Source organism: Cornus florida, unplaced genomic scaffold (assembly GCF_030987335.1).
Source record: "Cornus florida cultivar Cherokee Brave unplaced genomic scaffold, ASM3098733v1 CherokeeBrave_3.0.0_Hap2_Chr03, whole genome shotgun sequence".
Taxonomy (NCBI): domain Eukaryota; kingdom Viridiplantae; phylum Streptophyta; class Magnoliopsida; order Cornales; family Cornaceae; genus Cornus; species Cornus florida.
The window spans coordinates 11,198,534-11,216,991 of NW_026775573.1; the positions used below are offsets into that span (position 1 = coordinate 11,198,534).

Sequence of the window (18,458 nt, forward strand, 5' to 3'; positions counted from 1 at the left end):
AAATCGCTGAGCTTGTGTCTAAGCTGAATGAGTCAGAGAAAGAAACTGCCGCCTTGAAAACTGAGAAAGACGTTTTGGTAAATGAGAGAGACACCTTGAAAGCTGAACGCGAGTTCCTTAAGGCTGAATAGAACTCTCTTCAAGATGAAGTTGATGTCCTGAAGACTGAGAAGAACGTCGCCTTGACTGAAAGGGACTCACTAAGGGCTGAGAAGGGAGACCTTCAGCGTACGCTAATTGCTGGACGGCTGACCCATGCCAACTCAAAGGAAAAGCTTTTAATGAACGGTCATCTTTACTGAATATAATGGGTAAAGTTGAGGGTGGTATGAGAGCTCTCCTTGCCCGCCTCACTAGAACCAGTGCTCTTAGGTATGCTGAAAGGTATAGAGACGGTTTTATTGACCGTTCTCCCTATGAAGGTGAATCTAGCTCTTATGCGGGTCCAGATGAGCTAGACGCATCTTTGGATATCCATCCACTAAGCAACTACCAAAATCCACCCTGCGACCCTACTGAGAATATCTTTATTGAATGCAGAGAGGTTGCAGCCTCAGGGGTCGTTCCACCCTGCCATCCTTTGAGCGTTCCTCCTATCACTACTATCATCCCCTCCTCATCGGTTGCCGCTGACAGACTCGTGCTAACTGAGGGGGTGATTCAACTTGACTCTCCCTCCAAGGATGATAGTACAGCTAAAAACAGAGAGGGCTACAATGGGCCAGAGGGCAATGATGGGGGAAATAATGAGTCATAGCTTGAAGGAGATCATGCCAACTAGCACTCTGCCATCTCTTGCAACAAGGATATTTTGTTTTTTTTTTTTTTTTTGAATGTATCTTCAAGTATCCTCAGAACATCAAGCCATGTACCTCAAAATCATTTTGTAATGAAGGAACAGGGAATGATTATACCTCTTTTTGGTAAAACTTCTATTCTTCAATTCTAGATGATATGATAACTTGATACCTAACTTTTTTCTTTAATTTCAAGTTTCAGTTTTCAAATTTCACTTTTCATAAGTGTTTGGCGTTTGGCTTATAGTGATAACTGCCACTGACTTTGCTAAGTGTCTGGCGCTTAGCTAAAATGCCACTAGCCACTCAGCATATGTTTATTTTTGAGCAAGTGTTTGGCGTTCGGCTCGTAGTGCCAGTTGCCACTTACTGTGCTAAGTGCCTGGCGTTCTGCTAGAATGTCTCTTGCCACTCGGCATATATTTATTTTTATGCAAGAGTTTAGCGTTCGGCTCATAGTGCCAGCTACCACCAGCTCTATTATATGCCTGGCGCTCGGCTAGAATGCCTTTTACCACTCGGCATATATTTATTTTTATGCAAGAGTTTGGCGTTCGGCTCGTAGTGCCAGCTGCCACTTGCTCTGCTATGTGCCTGGCGCTCGGCTAGAATCCCTCTTGCCACTCGGCATATATTTATTTTTATGCAAGAGTTTGGCGTTCGGCTTGTAATGCCAGCTGCCACTTGCTCTATTATGTGTCTGACGTTCGGCTAGAGTGTCTCTTGCCACTCGGCATATATTTATTTTTATACAAGAGTTTGGCATTCGTCTTGTAGTACCAGCTACAACTTGCTCTGCTATGTGCCTGGCGCTTGGCTAGAATGCCTCTTGCCACTCGACATATATTTATTTTTATGCAAAAGTTTGGCGTTCGGCTCGTAGTGCCAGCTGCCACTTGTTCTGCTATGTGTCTGGCGCTCGGCTAGAATGCCTCTTGCCACTCGGCATATATTTATTTTTATGCAAGAGTTTGGCGTTCGGCTCGTAGTGCCAGCTGCCACTTGCTCTGCTATGTGCCTAGCGCTCGGCTAGAATACCTTTTGCTACTCGGCATATATTTATTTTAATGCAAGAGTTTGGCGTTCGGCTCGTAGTGCCAGCTGCCATTTGCTCTGCTATGTGGGAAGAATGCCAATTAATCTTAAGTGAAATAAACTTTTTTCATAAAACTTGAGAATTTCGTACATTTGCAAGTATGCAAGTCAAAACGAGCATACTGTTCGGAATTAAATTCTACTTCTACTGGCAGTACCTTTTCAGAGACGTGGCATTCCATGGTTTACTGACCAACCTTCCTGCCATGGTCTCCAGGACGTATGCCCCCTTCCCTATGACTTCTACAATCCTGTATGGACCTTTCCGTGGCGAAAACATCTTTTTGACTATCCCCACTTTCTTTTCAGAGCCAGATCACCAAGGGCAAAGTCTCTGTGCTTCACCCTCTTGTTATGGCTATTTACTAACGTTTGCTGATAAGAAACAAGCCTTATTGCAGCTGCATCCCTTTTCTCTTCCAACAGATCAAGATTAAATCTTAACATTCTATCATTCTGCTCTTAATTCCATGCCAAGCTTCTAACGATTGGAACTAAATGCTCGATTGGTATCACTACCTCAGTGCCGTACGCCATAGCGAATGGGCTCTCCCCGGTCGGCCGTCTTGGGGTTGTTCTGTAAGCCCACAAGGCACTCGGAAGCTCGTCTAACCATTTTCCTTTTTCATTTTCGAGCTTCTTATTGATGCAGGCAAATATTGTCCTATTCGTGATCTCAACTTGACCATTAGCCTGGGGATGGCTGACTGCTGCCAACTTTTGATTAATTCCATATTCTTCCAGCAGCTCCTTCACTTGCTTGCTATCGAGATTGGTCTCATTGTCCATAACGATCGACCTTGGTACGCCAAAGCGACAGATAATATTATTCCAGATGAAGCGTCTTACTTGAGTTTGGGTAACACTAGGGTACGGCTCTGCATCTACCCACTTGGTCAAGTAATCTGTTGCTAGCAGAACGTACTTGTTCTACGATCTTGCGGTCGGCATAGGGCCAACCACATCTATCCCCCATTGTGTGAAAGGCCATGACGTGGCCATTACGTGCAAGTCTTTAGGTGGTTAGTGTATCAATGGTCCGAACCTTTGGCATTTATCGCATCTTCTAGAGAATTCTTCTACATCCCGTGCCATGTTTGGCCAAAAGTACCCCCTGTGTCATTGCTTTGTGTGCCAAAGATCTTCCTCCCGAATGATTTCCGCATACACCTTCATGAATGGTTCGCATGATCTGTCTAGCCTCTGTTAGGGTAACACAATTCAAGTATGGACCCGAAAAGGACAGTCTGTACAACTGATCACGCACAATAGCATATTTTGTGGCATTGGACCTAATTTTTCTTACTTCATCTTTCTGTTCGGGCAGCACACCATCACGTACGAAAGCCATGATCGGATCAATCCAGCTTGGCTCATATGGTATAACATTAACTTGCTTAGTGCTCGGATCGGGCAGTTCATAAAAAATGGATGGCTGGATTAACACGTCAACCAGGATGACCCTAGCTAGTGTTTCTCCAGAACTGGATGCACTACAGGCCAAGCGATCGACATCTTCATTATACTCCCTTAGTAACTGAATGAACTTAATCTGATCGAAGTCTTTTGCCTCACGTAGAACTGCAGTTCGGTATGCCTCCATAGTCTTATCTTTGGTTCCTTATTCTCCAGTTACCTGCCGAACAATTAGCTGTGAATCGCTATAAGCAATTAGATTCTTAATCTTCAGCTCTTTAGCCAACTTCAGCCCAGCTAACAATGCCTCGTATTCTGCCTCGTTGTTGGTTGCTTTGAACTCAAGTCTGATCACTTGGCTCAGCGTGGTGCCCTCTGGTGTTTGTAATTTGATTCCAATTCCTGCCCCCATTTGATTTGAGCTCAACTTAATGGTCCATTTTGTCATTCTTCCTGATAAATCTGGCTTGTGCAAGATCATCCTTATAGGAAAAATAGTTAAGACGACAATTGGATGGGATTCGAAATAATGCCTAAGCTTCTTTTTTGCGTTGACCAATGACAAGATCATCCATTCGGCCTTTGAGTACCTTCTTTCCGGCTCGGCCATTGTTTTACTGAAATAAAATACTAGGAACTGCTTTCCGTTTTTACAACGGATCAGAATGGCACTTGTCGCGATGCTGGATACCCCAAGGTACCACAAACAACTTTTCATTTAGCTCGGGAGCAGATAAAATTGGAGGGGTTTGCATTTAATCGTTTAGGCTAGTCAATGTCTGTCGTTGTTCATCCCCCTAGGCTTGTCTTCCATGGCCTCGTATCGTTTCAAAAAATGGTTTACAATGGTCTAAGAGCTTATAAATGAATCGGTTCAGTGCAGCTATTCAACCTGTGAGTGTTTGCACTTCTTGAATTATCTTTGGTTCTGCATTTCTAATCAGAGCTTCTGCTTGGGCTGGGCTAGCCTCAATTCCTTTATGATTGACCACGTACCCCAAGAATTGGCCAGAACTTACGCCGAATGAGCATTTGGTTGGATTAAGCTTCATTCCGTATTTCCTCAACACACCGAACACATCATGTAAATACTCCAAGTGATCTTCCTTCTTCTTACTCTTGACCACCATATCATCAATGTAAGCCTCTACAGTTATGCCCATTTGATTTTTGAAAATCTTGTTGATTAGCCTCTAATAAGTAGCTTCAACATTCTTTAATCTGAACAGCATGACTTTGTAGTAGTAGGTCCCACGTTCAGTTACAAAAGAAGTTTTCTCTTCATCAACTAGGTCCATAGGGATTTGATTATAACCTGAATAAGCATCTAGGAAGGTTAATCGCTCGTACCCAGTAGTGGCATCCACCATTTGATCAATCCTTGACAATGAGAAGCTGTCCTTTGGGCAAGCTTTGTTCAGATTAGTGAAGTCAATACATACTCTCGATTTCCCATTCTTTTTTCTACACAACAACGACATTGGAGAGCCAAACCGGGTATTGAACCTCTCTAATGAATCCTGCCTCAAACAACTGATCAATCTCCTCAGCTATGATTCGATTGCATTCTGAAGCAAATCTTCTCTGCTTCTGTTTCACAGGCTTTGCATTCGGATCTATATTGAGGGAATGACAGGACACAAAAGGATTAATTCCTGGCATGTCTGAATGGCTTCACGCGAACACATCTGCATTCTGAGTCAAGAAGTCAGTCAGCCCTAGTTTTTCCTCTTCAACAAGTATGGATGCCACCCTCGTTGTTCAGTCCGGCTTCTTATGGTCGATCTGCACATCAAGAAGAGGTTCTGCAGTCAGAATTGGCGGCTTCTCCTCCCTACTTTTGTTGGGTGGAGGTTCCTGTAATTGCTATCTTGGACTTACAGAACGGATAAGAATTTTCCCTTTTCCAGTAGATTTCAAAGTCACTGAATAACATTCTTTAGCTACAACCTAGTCCCCATGAATGTCAATCACTTGGTCCTATCTGGACCCAAGCATCGCATCACTTGATGTAGGGTTAATGGGACACCTTGAACTCTATGAATCCACCATCTTCCCATCAAGAGGTTGTAAAATGGATGAATTTCTACAACCACAAAACTCTCGCTCAGAACTCTCTCAGTAGCTTGTACTGTCAATTCCACTATACCAATGGGCTCCACCCGTTTCCCATCAAATCCTAGCAATGGATTTCCTATAGGTTTAAGCTTCTCGGGTTTGATCTCAAGCCGGTAGAACGTTATTCTGGGCATGACATTTGCATTACTTCCTGGATTAATCAGAACTCTTCGTACCAGGTATTCTGCAACTGTTAGACTGACAACCAGTGGATCTTCATGAGGAACCTGAACGCGTAACAGGTCTGTTATGTCAAACTTTATCTGTGCTGATGCGTTCTCCTGATGTAAAGCATGTACACTGCCAATCCTTCTCTTTAGCTGGGCCTGGCGTAATCGCATTTTGAGTAACTCCTCTGACTCCACTGTCTGTTTAGGTTGGCCGTGAATTGCATTTATAATCCGAACAGGTTAAGTGCTGTGGTGATTCGGCTTCTGATTTCTCTTAATCTGCTCAGCCAGTCGGTTTTGCTCTTGTGCTGGACCTTGAACATATCCTGCAAATTCCCCCTTTGCGATCAGCATCTCCACTTGCCTCTTTAGGTTCTTGCATTCATTAGTCTGATGTCCAAAGTCACTATAGAAAGCATAATGTTTAGTTTAATCCCTCTGTTAAAAAGGTTGTCTGATTGGTAAGGGAGGGCGAAACTTATCTTTATTTTCTTGATACAGCCTTGCCAGGGTAACTATGAGTGAAGTAACCAACTCCTCCTCTCTGGGCCTTTTCTCTGCCTTCCAGGAGGTCTGACGTTGTGGCTGAGCTTGTTTTTGCTGGATCTTGGCTTTGGACTTCTCTTCTGTTGAAATAATTAACATCTTCCTTACATTAGCTGCCTTTTCTTCTTCTAGATGCACAAAACTGTCAGCTCTCTCGTTCAGCTCGTCCATAGTCTTCGGCATATTCACCACCAAACTTGTGTGGAACGGTGTCCCTCGGTTCATTGCAAGTTTAAACACTTGGACCGCTGTAGACGGATGACATTCCATTACCATGTTTTTGATAAGGTTGAACCGGGTGAGGAAAGCTTGGAGTCGTTCATCTTCGTGCTGCTTCATTGTGAAAAGGCTTGAAACATCCTTAGCCGGGCGTTTATTCCCACAGTACTGGCTTATGAACTTATCACACAAGTCCTGGAAACTAGTAATTGAGCCTTGAGCCAGATTCTTAAACCAATTGAGGACTAGCCCAACCAAACTTATAGGGAAGCATTTGCACATCAAAGGATCATTATTAGTATTCAAAGCCATTTTCAACTGAATGTGGTAGATGTGGTCGACCGGGTCAATTATTCCATCAAACAAAATGAAGATTGGTAAGTGAGAACTTCTTCGGATTTGGAGCGTTTAGGATTTCATCAGTGAACGGAGATGCAACCGTTCTTGCTGATGAGCGCAGTGCTTCGTTCTCCCTTAAAAATCGTGATGGAACTCCCTGATCGGCAGATCTCCTCTCTGAACTGTGGAAATCAAATGTTGCCATTGAAGGTCGATAAGGTGGATCAAACGATCTGTCCTCCGCAAACTCACTATGCCACGGTGATGCAGCCCTACGATCGTTCACCGGCACTTCCTCTCGCATGATCCGTTCACGGTGTGGCTCCAAATGAATAGATCCTTCTCGATCCTCTACTTGATGGACATTTGGAGGTAGATCACCTACTAAGACTTCATCACGATGAGGATCCACGTGATTGACACCTTCTGGGTCACCTTAATGAACAGCATTGAACAGCAAGACTCCCTCTCTTACCGGAGGTGGCCTCGTAATAGTAGGAGCTTCACCATGCTCCATTCCAGCTCGTAATTCTGCATTTTCTTTTCTCAGGACTTCGATCATGTTCATCAACTCATAGAGCTTTGACTGTTGGCCATTCTCCAAGGGATTTGAGCTCTTTTCTCCGATCATCATTCCTGATCGGAGCAAAGTCATTAACTGTAAATTTCTAGATCAGATTTGAGCTTTGCTAATGCAAACGCCCCAGATCTGGACTCAAACTTGTTGAATTCTGTTCGTTGCTGGCTGGATTTGGATTACTTCAGCTACGAGCTTGCTGAATTTGGTAATCTCAACAAGTTGCAACTGCGCAGCTCGCCAGAACAAGCACAGATCAGATCTACGTATATCAGACGCCAACCTCTCGAAATCAACTGGAACTGAGATTCATCAAGAAAGATCACAATTCCATCAATCTTGATTCAGCTTTCAGAGATCAAGCACCTTCTTCGCAGAGTGCTCTGAATAAAATTGATTTAGATCAACACCAAACAATCTTCGTCGTTCTTCCCACAGACGGAGCCAATTGAATATACAAAAAATTTTCCCCAATTCTAGAGAGAGAAACTTTACACTTCCAAAATATTTTTCAACCACATTTCCCTCTCATTTCCGTCTATTTATAGACGGTTACAATCGCTCCTGGGCTGGACCTATCTTCTTTCCTTTTATTTGGACCCAACTCCTTTCATCACAATGTGGGCTTCCCTAATAACTTCTTGGACCTGGGCCCATTCAGCGAGGAATTGCCCCATCTCGGTTGCCCATACTTGACTCGTTCTTAGCAATATGAATCATACCAAGCCCGGGTCACTTTTGGTGTCTTCAGGTACAATGTGTGAACAAATTTTAGTTTCAAAACGTGTTAATTGAGTTGTAATTTACGTTTACTTTAGTCTCCGGAAGTTGAACAAAACGTGATCGACATAAGCTCAATATATATATATATATCGAATTTAAACATCACTTAGTAAATGAGTGTGTGAGTGCACTTGTTTTTTACAAAAGGATTTTGAATGTTTTCAAGAATCAAAGTATGTTTTCAAAACCTTGGAACATGAGTTGAGCGGGCTTTGAAACAATACCAACATGGGGAATGTTCAGTCAATTTCTAACATGTCTGTAGTATTTTAACAATATCTCCCTCCATACTTGAAGTTTCAAGATGCTCTTATATGGTCAAAATCTAGACTCAATAAGCTTTCCAACTATATATTATTTCTTTAATTTTTAGTTCGTGTGACCCCTCAACGAAGTCTAGAGTTGCGAAAATTTTGAACTTGCAGGAAAGTCCAACTGGTTGAAAATTTTCCAACCGGTCCAACTACTCTTCGTAGTTTCCTGATAGCTTCGAGATTGTATGACGTCAAATAGGATTTTAAACCACATTTTTCTATTTTGATTTGAAATCTCAATAAAAGACTGTTTGGCAAAGTTCAATAGAGCCTAACGACTTTTTGACAATGGACAAATTATGGAAAAGTTCAAAATATCCGACACCCGTCTCAACCGATATTCAAATTATGATAACACCTGTGCAAATTGTAAAATCCGACACATGTGACACCCGACTCAACCTGTGGGAGGGTCCACCACATGTGATAACTCAACCTATGCAAATTGTAGGGTCCACCGATATGTGAGTATCGGCCCACCTGTGCAAATTGTAAGGTCCATAGGTTAAGTCGGGCCGAGTTGGAAATCCAATATCTAGGATGTCACACGTGTCAGATTTTATAATTAGCATAGGTTGAGTTATGACATGTGGTAAGGTCCACTGATATTCAATATCCGATACCCGACTCAACCTGTGGTAGGGTCCACCACCTGTGAGTATCGGTTGAGTCGGGCATCGAGTATCGGCCCGATGCCCGACTCAACCGATACTCACAGGTGGTGAACCCTACCACAGGTTGAGTTGGGTCAAAAAGTAGTTAGGCTCTATTGAACTTTGCCAAATAGTCTTTTATTGAGATGTTTCTGTCTTTTATTGAGATGTTTGGAAGCCCCTATCTTTTCTTTTTATTTTTTGTCCTTTTTTGTGCCTTGGTATTTATTACTCTCATGAAATAGTGTGTGTTCTCAAACATAGAAAAATACTTGAGAAAAGAACACAAAATCAAGCAAAAGCTCTAATAATGAAAAATAAGTACGTCTATTGTTGTTAAGAGTTGAGGAATAAAGAAGTTTAAATATACTTGAGATTTCAAATAAAAATAGAAAAATGTGGTTTAAAATCCTATTTGATGTCAATCTCAAAGCTATCAGGAGACTACGAAGAGTAGTTGGACCGGTTGGAAAATTTTCAACTAGTTGGACTTTCCGGCAAGTTCAAAATTTCCGCAACTTTGGACTTTGTTAAGGGGTCACACGAACTCAAAATTAAAGAAATAATATATAGTTGGAAAGCTTATTGAGTCTAGATTTTGACCATATAAGACCATCTTGAAACTTCAAGTATGGAGGGAGATATTGTTAAAATACTACAGACATGTTAGAAATTGACTGAACATTCCCCATGTTGGTATTGTTTCAAAGTCCGCTCAACTCATGTTCCAAGGTTTTGAAAACATACTTTGATTCTTGAAAACATTCAAAATCCTTTGTAAAAAGGCATCAGAACTTTTCCTTTTTTGGAATGTGATATTCATACTCAACTTTTGACTTTTGCGCCATGGGGTAGGATCCCTGAGGGGCCTTGTTTCAGGAAGTTCTGGGTCATCAAAAAAAAAAAAAAAACTTTTGACTTTTGCAATTCACCCAATTTTTTAAGTAAGGAAAATAGTAAAATCATCCTCAAAAAATTGAGTATAAAAATACTTTTTGGGATAACTATGGAGTGTGAAAGTGTTTTTAAAGGACAACATAATTTATTTTCTCTACTTTTTCCTGGAGTACTTTTGACGTAACTTCAAAAGAAGAATGCCATCAAAAAGCATAAAATTTTATTCTAATATCTAACCATTCTTCTTATGTTCATGTTTTTGTATCCATTTTCTGAATTGTGTCAAACTTTCTATTTTTAATTGATACATTGGATGAAAACTTTTTTATAATCAATTTTACAAATAAATATATAACCACTGAAATGACTTAATATAATTTCTTAGAGTTAAGTAATAAATTCTCCTAAATTGTTTAGACAAAATTCAAAAAGATATTTATCAAAAATAAAGTTCAAAATGATTTTAAACAATGTTAATAATGTTTAGGAATGTTGTATGATGTTTTAAATACTACAAGTTAATAAAGTGGAGGGATAGTAATAGGATCCAAAAACGTACAACTAATTATTTATAGGAAAAAGAAGAAGAAGAAAAAGACATTCAATTAATGAAACTTGAACCAAATGATGTCAAAGGAAGGAATTAAAGGAGCTTACTCATCTTTTAAAACTGATACTGACAAATCTGTAACTTCTCTCAAAGCTTCCTTCCACCTCCTTATCTTGTTCATTCCCTCCTCTTTTCTTTTTCCCTTTTTCCTGAATATTCCCTTCTCTTTTCTTTCATTTGGCTTCGAATTGAATCTCTTTACATGTTTTGCAAATGCATCTCCAAAACTTCGGTTTAGCCACCTTAGATTAGATGGGCCCACATGGTAGAAAATGGGTAGAATCATATGACCAATCACTCTTCTTGCGTTCCATAATCTTTAGAAGTTCATCCAGGCACCATGTTGAAGATGCAATTATTGACATCCTCGACTCTTCAATTGCCTTTGTAAGTTCTGAGGAGATATCATCTCCTCTCCCAAGTTCATCATTGTTCCTAAATGTGTGTATTCCTACATATAGTAGAGCTGTATAAAGATGATTGGTAAAGGTCTTTCGAGTGTCTTTACCTCTTAATCTTAAGAAAACATGATAAGAATACCGAATTGAGAAGACTTCTTGAGATCCAGTAGCAACCATCGAACAAAGATCAAGTAAATCAATGAACAAACACTATACACAATCTGTATAATTAAAAAAATAAAAAGAAAAAGAAAAAGAAAAAGAAAAAAGAAGAAGCAATTTAATAAATTACAATTATTTTGGACTCAATAACTCAAGTCTCAAGAGACGTCAACATCGAATCATATAGGTTCATTTCTGATTTTATCCACCCTGTTCTTTGACATACATCCATCTCAATATACATATTTATTAAATTATCCCACTCTCATAAAGCATAACTACCTAATAATAAATGTTCAAATTTTCCTTTCATCTTTTTAGACTGCATTTATCACCAGACGCTGTATTCCTTGACATAATCAACATAATCTATCATCTCCAATCTTCCCTCCAATTAAATAGTTAATCTAAATAATAATAATAATAATAATAATAATAAAATTCCTATTGGTTTTTCTTGACCATAGATTTTTATTTATTTTTTTATTTTTTTCAGTTGGGGAGTTTAAATTTGTATCAATAAAAGGGGGTTAAGTGCAAAAAAAAAAACCCTGATATATAGAGTTTGTGCAGAACTAGTCCCTATTTTTTGAAAATGTGCACGTTAGTCCATAAAATTTTAAAAAGGTGCAAATAAGCCCCTTTGACCAACAAAAACTAAATATGAAAACCCAATTTTATTTTTTTGATTCCCATTTTACCTCTCACCCATAAGTGCATATTAATGCCCCTATCTCCTCCCCCTCCCCCTCCCCCTCCCCCTCTCTCTCTTTCTGGTTATGATATGTATATATATATATATCATCCTCGATCGATGGGAAACTTCGCGATAAATGAATAAATTCCGAAACTCAGGAACGGGATATTGATTGGTTTAAGCTTTGGACTGAAACCCAAAAGGAATTCTTTTTTAACATAGAATTGAATTTAGATAGTTGTTTGCAATGTGGAAAAAGGCCCTTAATCAGTTCAATTCCATGCCATGCCATAGTCACTATTACTATTATAGAACAGAGAGAGAGAAAAAGAAAGCACTTTTGTAAAGATGCAAAACATCTATTCCCAACAACCAAGTTCTCATATATATATTGATGTCGCCGCTACCATACTCGTACTTGAAGATGCAATGAAAATATTCTCTAAATTTGGAAAACTGTTTTCTTACACTTCAAAATATCTCCACCTCTTTTCCCTTTCTTTTCATTCTATTTATAGCCTTTTGCAAGTATTCTAGAAGCTTCCTTTTTCATCCTCCATGTTGGGCTGATCCTTTGGGCTTTTTTTCAGTGCAGGTTCATTTCTTTTCTTTGAGATTGGGCTTGCAGATCATCTTAATGGAGATTGGGCCTTTTGAGCTGTCATTCGATCGGGTCAATTGTTCTCTCCCAATCCAATCTTTAGTTGGATGGGTCATACCCAGCCCAAGCTACTTTTGGTATCTTCACCTGCCCCCTAATCTCTCCCTAATTGATTCGGGTGAGATTACCAAAGAGGTGCAATTATGATATGATTGCTCGAGACAGTGATGTGGGCACGACTGCTCGAGACGGTGACGTGTGGGAGTGAACGATCGGTTCAGAAGTCAGTGTTTTGAATTTTAAAATCTCTTTATTTGCCTGACGCTTCGGTCATTGGGACCATCTCTCCTTTTAAAACTCCTTGGCATGTACTTCCAGTCCTTTCTCTTGTCTCCATCTGTCTCTTGTCAATCAACTCACTACCCATTTTCTCCGAAAATATCAAGTCTTCTTCGGCGAGTCTTTATTAAAGGTTTCTCTTTCCCAGCTCTTCCATAATATCTTTAACAAACCCTAACTCTTAAGGTTAGTCCTACTTTCCTTCTATTTCTTAGAAAGTTAAATATATTCTTTAGAGGGTTCTGATCATCGCCATTATGGCTATTAACTTAGAACTTCTTCGTTCAAAAAATGAAATCCCTAGTGATGTACTTATTAGGGCATGTCCCAAAAATGTGAATATGAGGACCCGTGAAGGTCTTCTCCTCGGTGAGATCTTGTTTTCTCTCCTTCACCTTAATGTGATCAGATTTTCTTTACATTATTTCTTTTGTTATGTCTTCAACAGATTAAACATTTCCCATCTTCAAGTGAACCCTAACTTTCTTAGGGTTTTGTCAATTCTTTTGATTCTGAACCAAGACAGGGGCTTAGATCTCGACATTCTAGATCTTCTTCTTTGTTACAGAGTCAGTAAGATTAGACAGATCGATATGTATTATCATTTATTCCCCATTGAAAAATGGTCCATATGTACTGATAAGCTTGATTCCGAGAAAGGATGGAAGAAAAACATAATCAGGGTCAGAGGGGCTTGGTATACTCCAGCTGCTAGGGATTATCCCATCCCGACCGCCTTTGGGAAGTGTTCTGTCCCTTTGTATAAGAGATTTAAAACTCATAAGAGTGAATGCCCTCGTAAAACTTGTCTTCCACGCTTCTGTTCTTTTCTTTTCGATTCTTTGGGTATTCCTCATAACGAATTGGGTTATAGCATTTGCAGGGATAGAATCGATCATCTGAAGGAAAAAGTTTTAATCGACATTCTTTCTTGCTCAGAACTCCTCACACCCGAGAATCTTAGCGACATATCATTTTTGGGTGCTATCATGATCAGATTCAGATTCCTTCATTCAGTAGGAGAAGGAACCCTCTCAGGTGTGATAATGTCTCTGCCTCGGCTTCTACCTCTGCCTCAATTTCTGATTCTGCTGCCACCTCAAATGTTGTTCCCAATACTGTTCCCATCATCAATCCGAGCTTAAATCCTTCTCGTGTTGCCCTAGTCAACATTCTTGGGGCTCATAACCCCCTCTTGTTCGAGCGTCTACTTCGGATAAGAGTCAAGGAAAAAGACCTCAACCAGAAGGTGGGTCTAGCCTTGATGAAGTTCCTCTGTCACAAAGGGTTCGGACCTCAGGGGTGATTGCACTTGTTCCATCGTAGGGAGTGCCCGCTACTACCGTTGGAACAAGGGGGAACTTCCACCTCACCTTTCAAGGCAGTTCCATTGAATCCTCAATTTGTTTGGGTGGATGGATCGATTGTTACTTCTAATGACACCATGTTCAAGGATGGTCTAACCGCCCTTGCCTACTATAAGCATTTGTGGTCTCCCATGGATATTCAAATGCATAAGGAATAGACTCAAAAGGAAATGTTCAGCCATTTTTCCTCTTGTTGCTATGGAGGTAATTTTTCATCCTTCTTTTGCTAATATCAATTTTTTAATATTCTAACTTCCTCGGATGTACGCTAGGTATAATCAGTATTTATGCATTTGTCTGCAGACTCTATTCGGGATAATGACCATGCAGAAGCATGTCGAATCATCCAACATAAAGACGTGCTAACTTTCTGTTGGTCTTGATATGGCCAATAAAGAGAACAAGCTAATCAATACCAAAAATGCAGAATTGATGGTTTGGCTGAATGCTGTTGAGAATTAAAGGGATGCCCTGAAAAAAAAAAAAAAAAAAAAAAGATTCCCTTCTTGATGAGAAAGATGCTCTGCAAACAGAAAGAAACGTTATGCAGACCGAAAGAGATATTCTAAGGACTGATAGAGAAAATCTTCAACGTTCCTTGGATGATGAACGGGCGAACCGACTGGCTCTTGAAAAGAGATCTTCAGATGAGCGTGTAACCTTGCTAGGCATTATGAGCAAGGTTGACGGTAGTATGAAGGCTCTTCACGCTCGCTTCTCCTAAATTGGAGCCCTCAGATATACCGAAGGATATAAAGACGGTTATATAGACCGTTCTCCTCCTAAAGGTCAGACTAGCTCCTACGCTAATCCGGATGATGTTGACACATTCTTGAAGATCGATTCACTGAACGTTTATACTGATCTGATCTCTGACCATGCGGAACGTATCTTCAAGGAATGCAAATGAGTTGTGTCTTCTGGGGTTATTCCTGCTATTTCAACCGATCATCCTCTGGACATCTCCCCTCTTTCGACCATGGTTCCACCTGCTATTGCTGTTGATGGTGGAATTTAGTCTACTGAGAAAGTTATTCATCTGGTTTCCCCTCTCAGAGGTGATAAAGTAGTTACTGATGGTGAGGAGAACGATGGGCTTGCCAGGGGAGATGAGAGAGTTGACTAGAATTTTGTGGACCTCTTATCTTTACTTCATTTCATCGTGACTTCTTTTTTTTTTTTTTTTTGTTGCAAATCAAAACTTGCTTTGTACTAATGAATGAAATGTATATATATATATATATATATTTGCCAACTATACTGCAGTCAAACATTCTGAATCTTATTTCAACTTGGTACAATGGTTTGTTGTTTTCTTTCATGCAAGTGTTTGGCGCTTGGCTCATAGTGCCATTTGCCACTTACTTGGTTAAGTGTTTGGCGCTCGGCTAGAATGCCACTTGCCACTTAGCTTTTATTTGCGCAAGTTTTTGGCGTTCAGCTCATAGTGCCATTTACCACTTTCTTAGTTAAGTGATTGGCGCTCAGCTAGAATGCCACTTGCCACTTAGCTTTTATTTACCCAAGTTTTTGGCGTTCGACTCATAGTGCCATTTGCCACTTACTTGGTTAAGTGTTTGGCGCTCAGCTAGAATGCCACTTAGCTTTTATTTGTGCAAGTTTTTGGCATTCGGCTCATAGTGCCATCTGCCACTTACTTGGTTAAGTGTTTGGCGCTCAGCTTGAATGTCACTTGCCACTTAGCTTTTATTTGCGCAAATTTTTGGCGTTCAACTCATAGTGCCATTTGCCACTTAGCTTTAATTTGCACAAGTTTTTGGCGCTCGGCTCATAGTGCCATTTGCCACTTACTTGGCTTTTTACTAAGTGCTTTCTGCTTAACAATTTTTTGAAGCAAGATGAACTCTTTTTATAAATCTTATTTGATCAGTACATTTACATAAGCATAATTCTAAATGAACATTGTTCAGACTAGAATTTAATCTTGCAATCTTATTCTATTGGTGGTACCTTTTTAAAGACATTGCATTCCATGGTTTGTTAACCAGTCTTCCAGCCATGGTCTCTAGAGTGTATGCCCCCTTTCCTATGGCCTCCGCAACTCTATATGGCCCTTCCCAGGGTGGCATCATCTTTTGATGATGCCCATCTTCTTTTTTAGAACTAAGTTACTGGGTGCAAAATCTCTATGCCTCACCTTTTTATTTTGACTATTCATGAGCGTTTGTTGGTAAGAAGCGAGCCTTATTACTGCCGCGTATCTTTTTTCTTTTGGTAGATCAAGGTTTAATTTCAACATTCTGTTATTCTGCTCTTGATCCCATGCCAAACTCTGAACAGTTGGAACTAAATGTTCAACTGGTATTACTACTTTAGTACCATATGCCATGGCGAATGGGCTCTTACCGGTCGGCCATCTAGGGGTTGTTCGATAAGCCCACAAGACGTTCGGCAGCTCGTCTAACCACTTTCCCTTTTTGTCCCAAGCTTCTTCTTAATACAGGCAAAGATTGTCCTGTTTGTGATTTCAGCTTGACCGTTAGCTTGTGGATGGCTAACTGCTACCAACTTTTGATTGATCTCATACTACTCAGCAGATTCTTTACTTGCTTACTGTCCATATTGGTCCCATTGTCCATAACGATCGATCTTGGCACACCAAAATGTGACAAATGATTTTGCTCCAGATGAAGCGTCTTACTTGAGTTTGAGTCACACTAGGATATGGTTTGGCTTCTACCCATTTGGTGAAATGGTCCGTCGCAAGCAGAACATACTTGTTCTATGATCTCGCCTTTAGCAGAGGGCCAACCACATCCATCCCCCATTGCGCGAAAGGCTATGGTTTGGCCATCACGTGCAAGTCTTTAGGTAGTTGGTGGATCAGTGGTCCATACCTTTGGCACTTATCACATCTCCTGGAGAATTTTTTTGCATCCCGCGACATGTTCAGCCAGAAATATCCTTGTGTCATCACCTTGTGTGCTAAAGATCTTCCTCCCGAGTGGTTGCCACATACCCTTTCATGAATAGCTTTTAGAATCTGTCCTACCTCTGGCGGGGTAACACATTTCAAATATGGACCCGAGAAAGATCTCTTATACAACTGGTTATGGATAATGGCATATTTTATAGCATTCAATCTGATTTTCCTTGCCTCATCTTTTTGCTCAGGCAACACACCATTTCTTATGAAAATCATGATTGGATGAATCCAGCTTGGCTCATAAGGTATGACATTTACTTACAGATGACCTGAGCCGAGTGGTTCCTAAAAAATAGAGGGTTAAAATAACATATCAACGGGGATCACTCTTGCCAATGACTCTCCAGAGCTTGATGCAATGTAAGCTAGCCGATCGACATCATCATTGTCTTCTCTTGGCAACTGGATGAACTTGATTTGCTCAAAGCTTTTTGTTTCCTGCATAACAACAGAACGATAGACTTCCATTGTCTTATCTTTGGTACCATATTCTCCAGTCACCTACCTAACGACTAACTGCGAATCACTAAAATTAGTTAAACTCTTGACCTTCAGTTCTTTAGCTAGTCTCAGACCTGCTAATAATGCTTCATACTTTGCCTCATTCTTAGTTACTCTGAACTCAAGTCTGATCGCTTGACATAGTGTTGTGCTTTCTAGGGTCTACAGTTTGATTCCCACTCTTGCCCCCATTTGGTTAAAAGACCTATCAACAAAAAGCTTCCATGATTGATCCTCGAGGTCCTCTTCTACATCTTCTATATCACATTCAAGTAGGAAATCAGCCAATGCTTGGCCTTTTATGGTCGTTCGAGGTTCATATGTTATATCAAATGAGCTCAATTCAATAACCCACTTTGTCATTCTTCCTGACAGATCTGGCTTATGCAGGATAATCCTTATAGGAAAGGTGGTAAGAACAACGATAGGATGGGACTCAAAGTAATGCCTGAGTTTCTTCTTTGCATTCACCGATGACAGGATCACTCGCTTGGCCTTTAAATACCTTCTCTCCGGATTAACCATTGTTTTGCTAACGTAGAACACTGGGAATTGCTTTCCCTCATCATTTTGTACCAGAACAACACTTGTCACAATGCTTAATACCCCAAAATACATGAAAAGCTTTTCACCTGACTTTGGGGCAGACAAGATTGGAGGGTTTTGCATATACTCTTTTAACCTGGTCAGCGCCTGTCGTTGTTCATCCCCCTAGGCTTGCCTCCCGTGGCCTCTAAGTGTGTCAAAGAACGGTTTGCAACGATCTGATAATTTAGAAATGAATTGACTTAGCACCGCTATCCATTCGGTGAATGCCTGAACCTCCTTGAGTTGGGCTAACTTCAATCCCTTTACTGTTGACTACGTGTCCCAGGAATTATTCGGAGCCCACCCCGAACGAGCATTTGG

General features: G+C 40.5%; 2 protein-coding genes across 2 annotated transcripts; both read right to left on the reverse strand.

Moving 5' to 3' along the window:
• Window positions 1-5,278: 5,278 nt before the first annotated feature.
• Window positions 5,279-5,767, reverse strand: LOC132301100 (uncharacterized). Its single transcript, XM_059798382.1, has one exon. The coding sequence runs from the start codon at window positions 5,765-5,767 to the stop codon at window positions 5,279-5,281; it is 489 nt and encodes a 162-aa protein (XP_059654365.1).
• A 1,369-nt stretch (window positions 5,768-7,136) lies between these two features.
• LOC132301101 (disease resistance protein RML1B-like) lies at window positions 7,137-11,112 on the reverse strand. The gene is made up of 3 exons (XM_059798383.1): window positions 10,797-11,112; window positions 7,461-7,579; window positions 7,137-7,358 (listed from the first exon to the last, which is right to left on the reverse strand). The coding sequence occupies exons 1-3, from the start codon at window positions 11,110-11,112 to the stop codon at window positions 7,137-7,139; spliced, it is 657 nt and encodes a 218-aa protein (XP_059654366.1).
• Window positions 11,113-18,458: the final 7,346 nt, after the last annotated feature.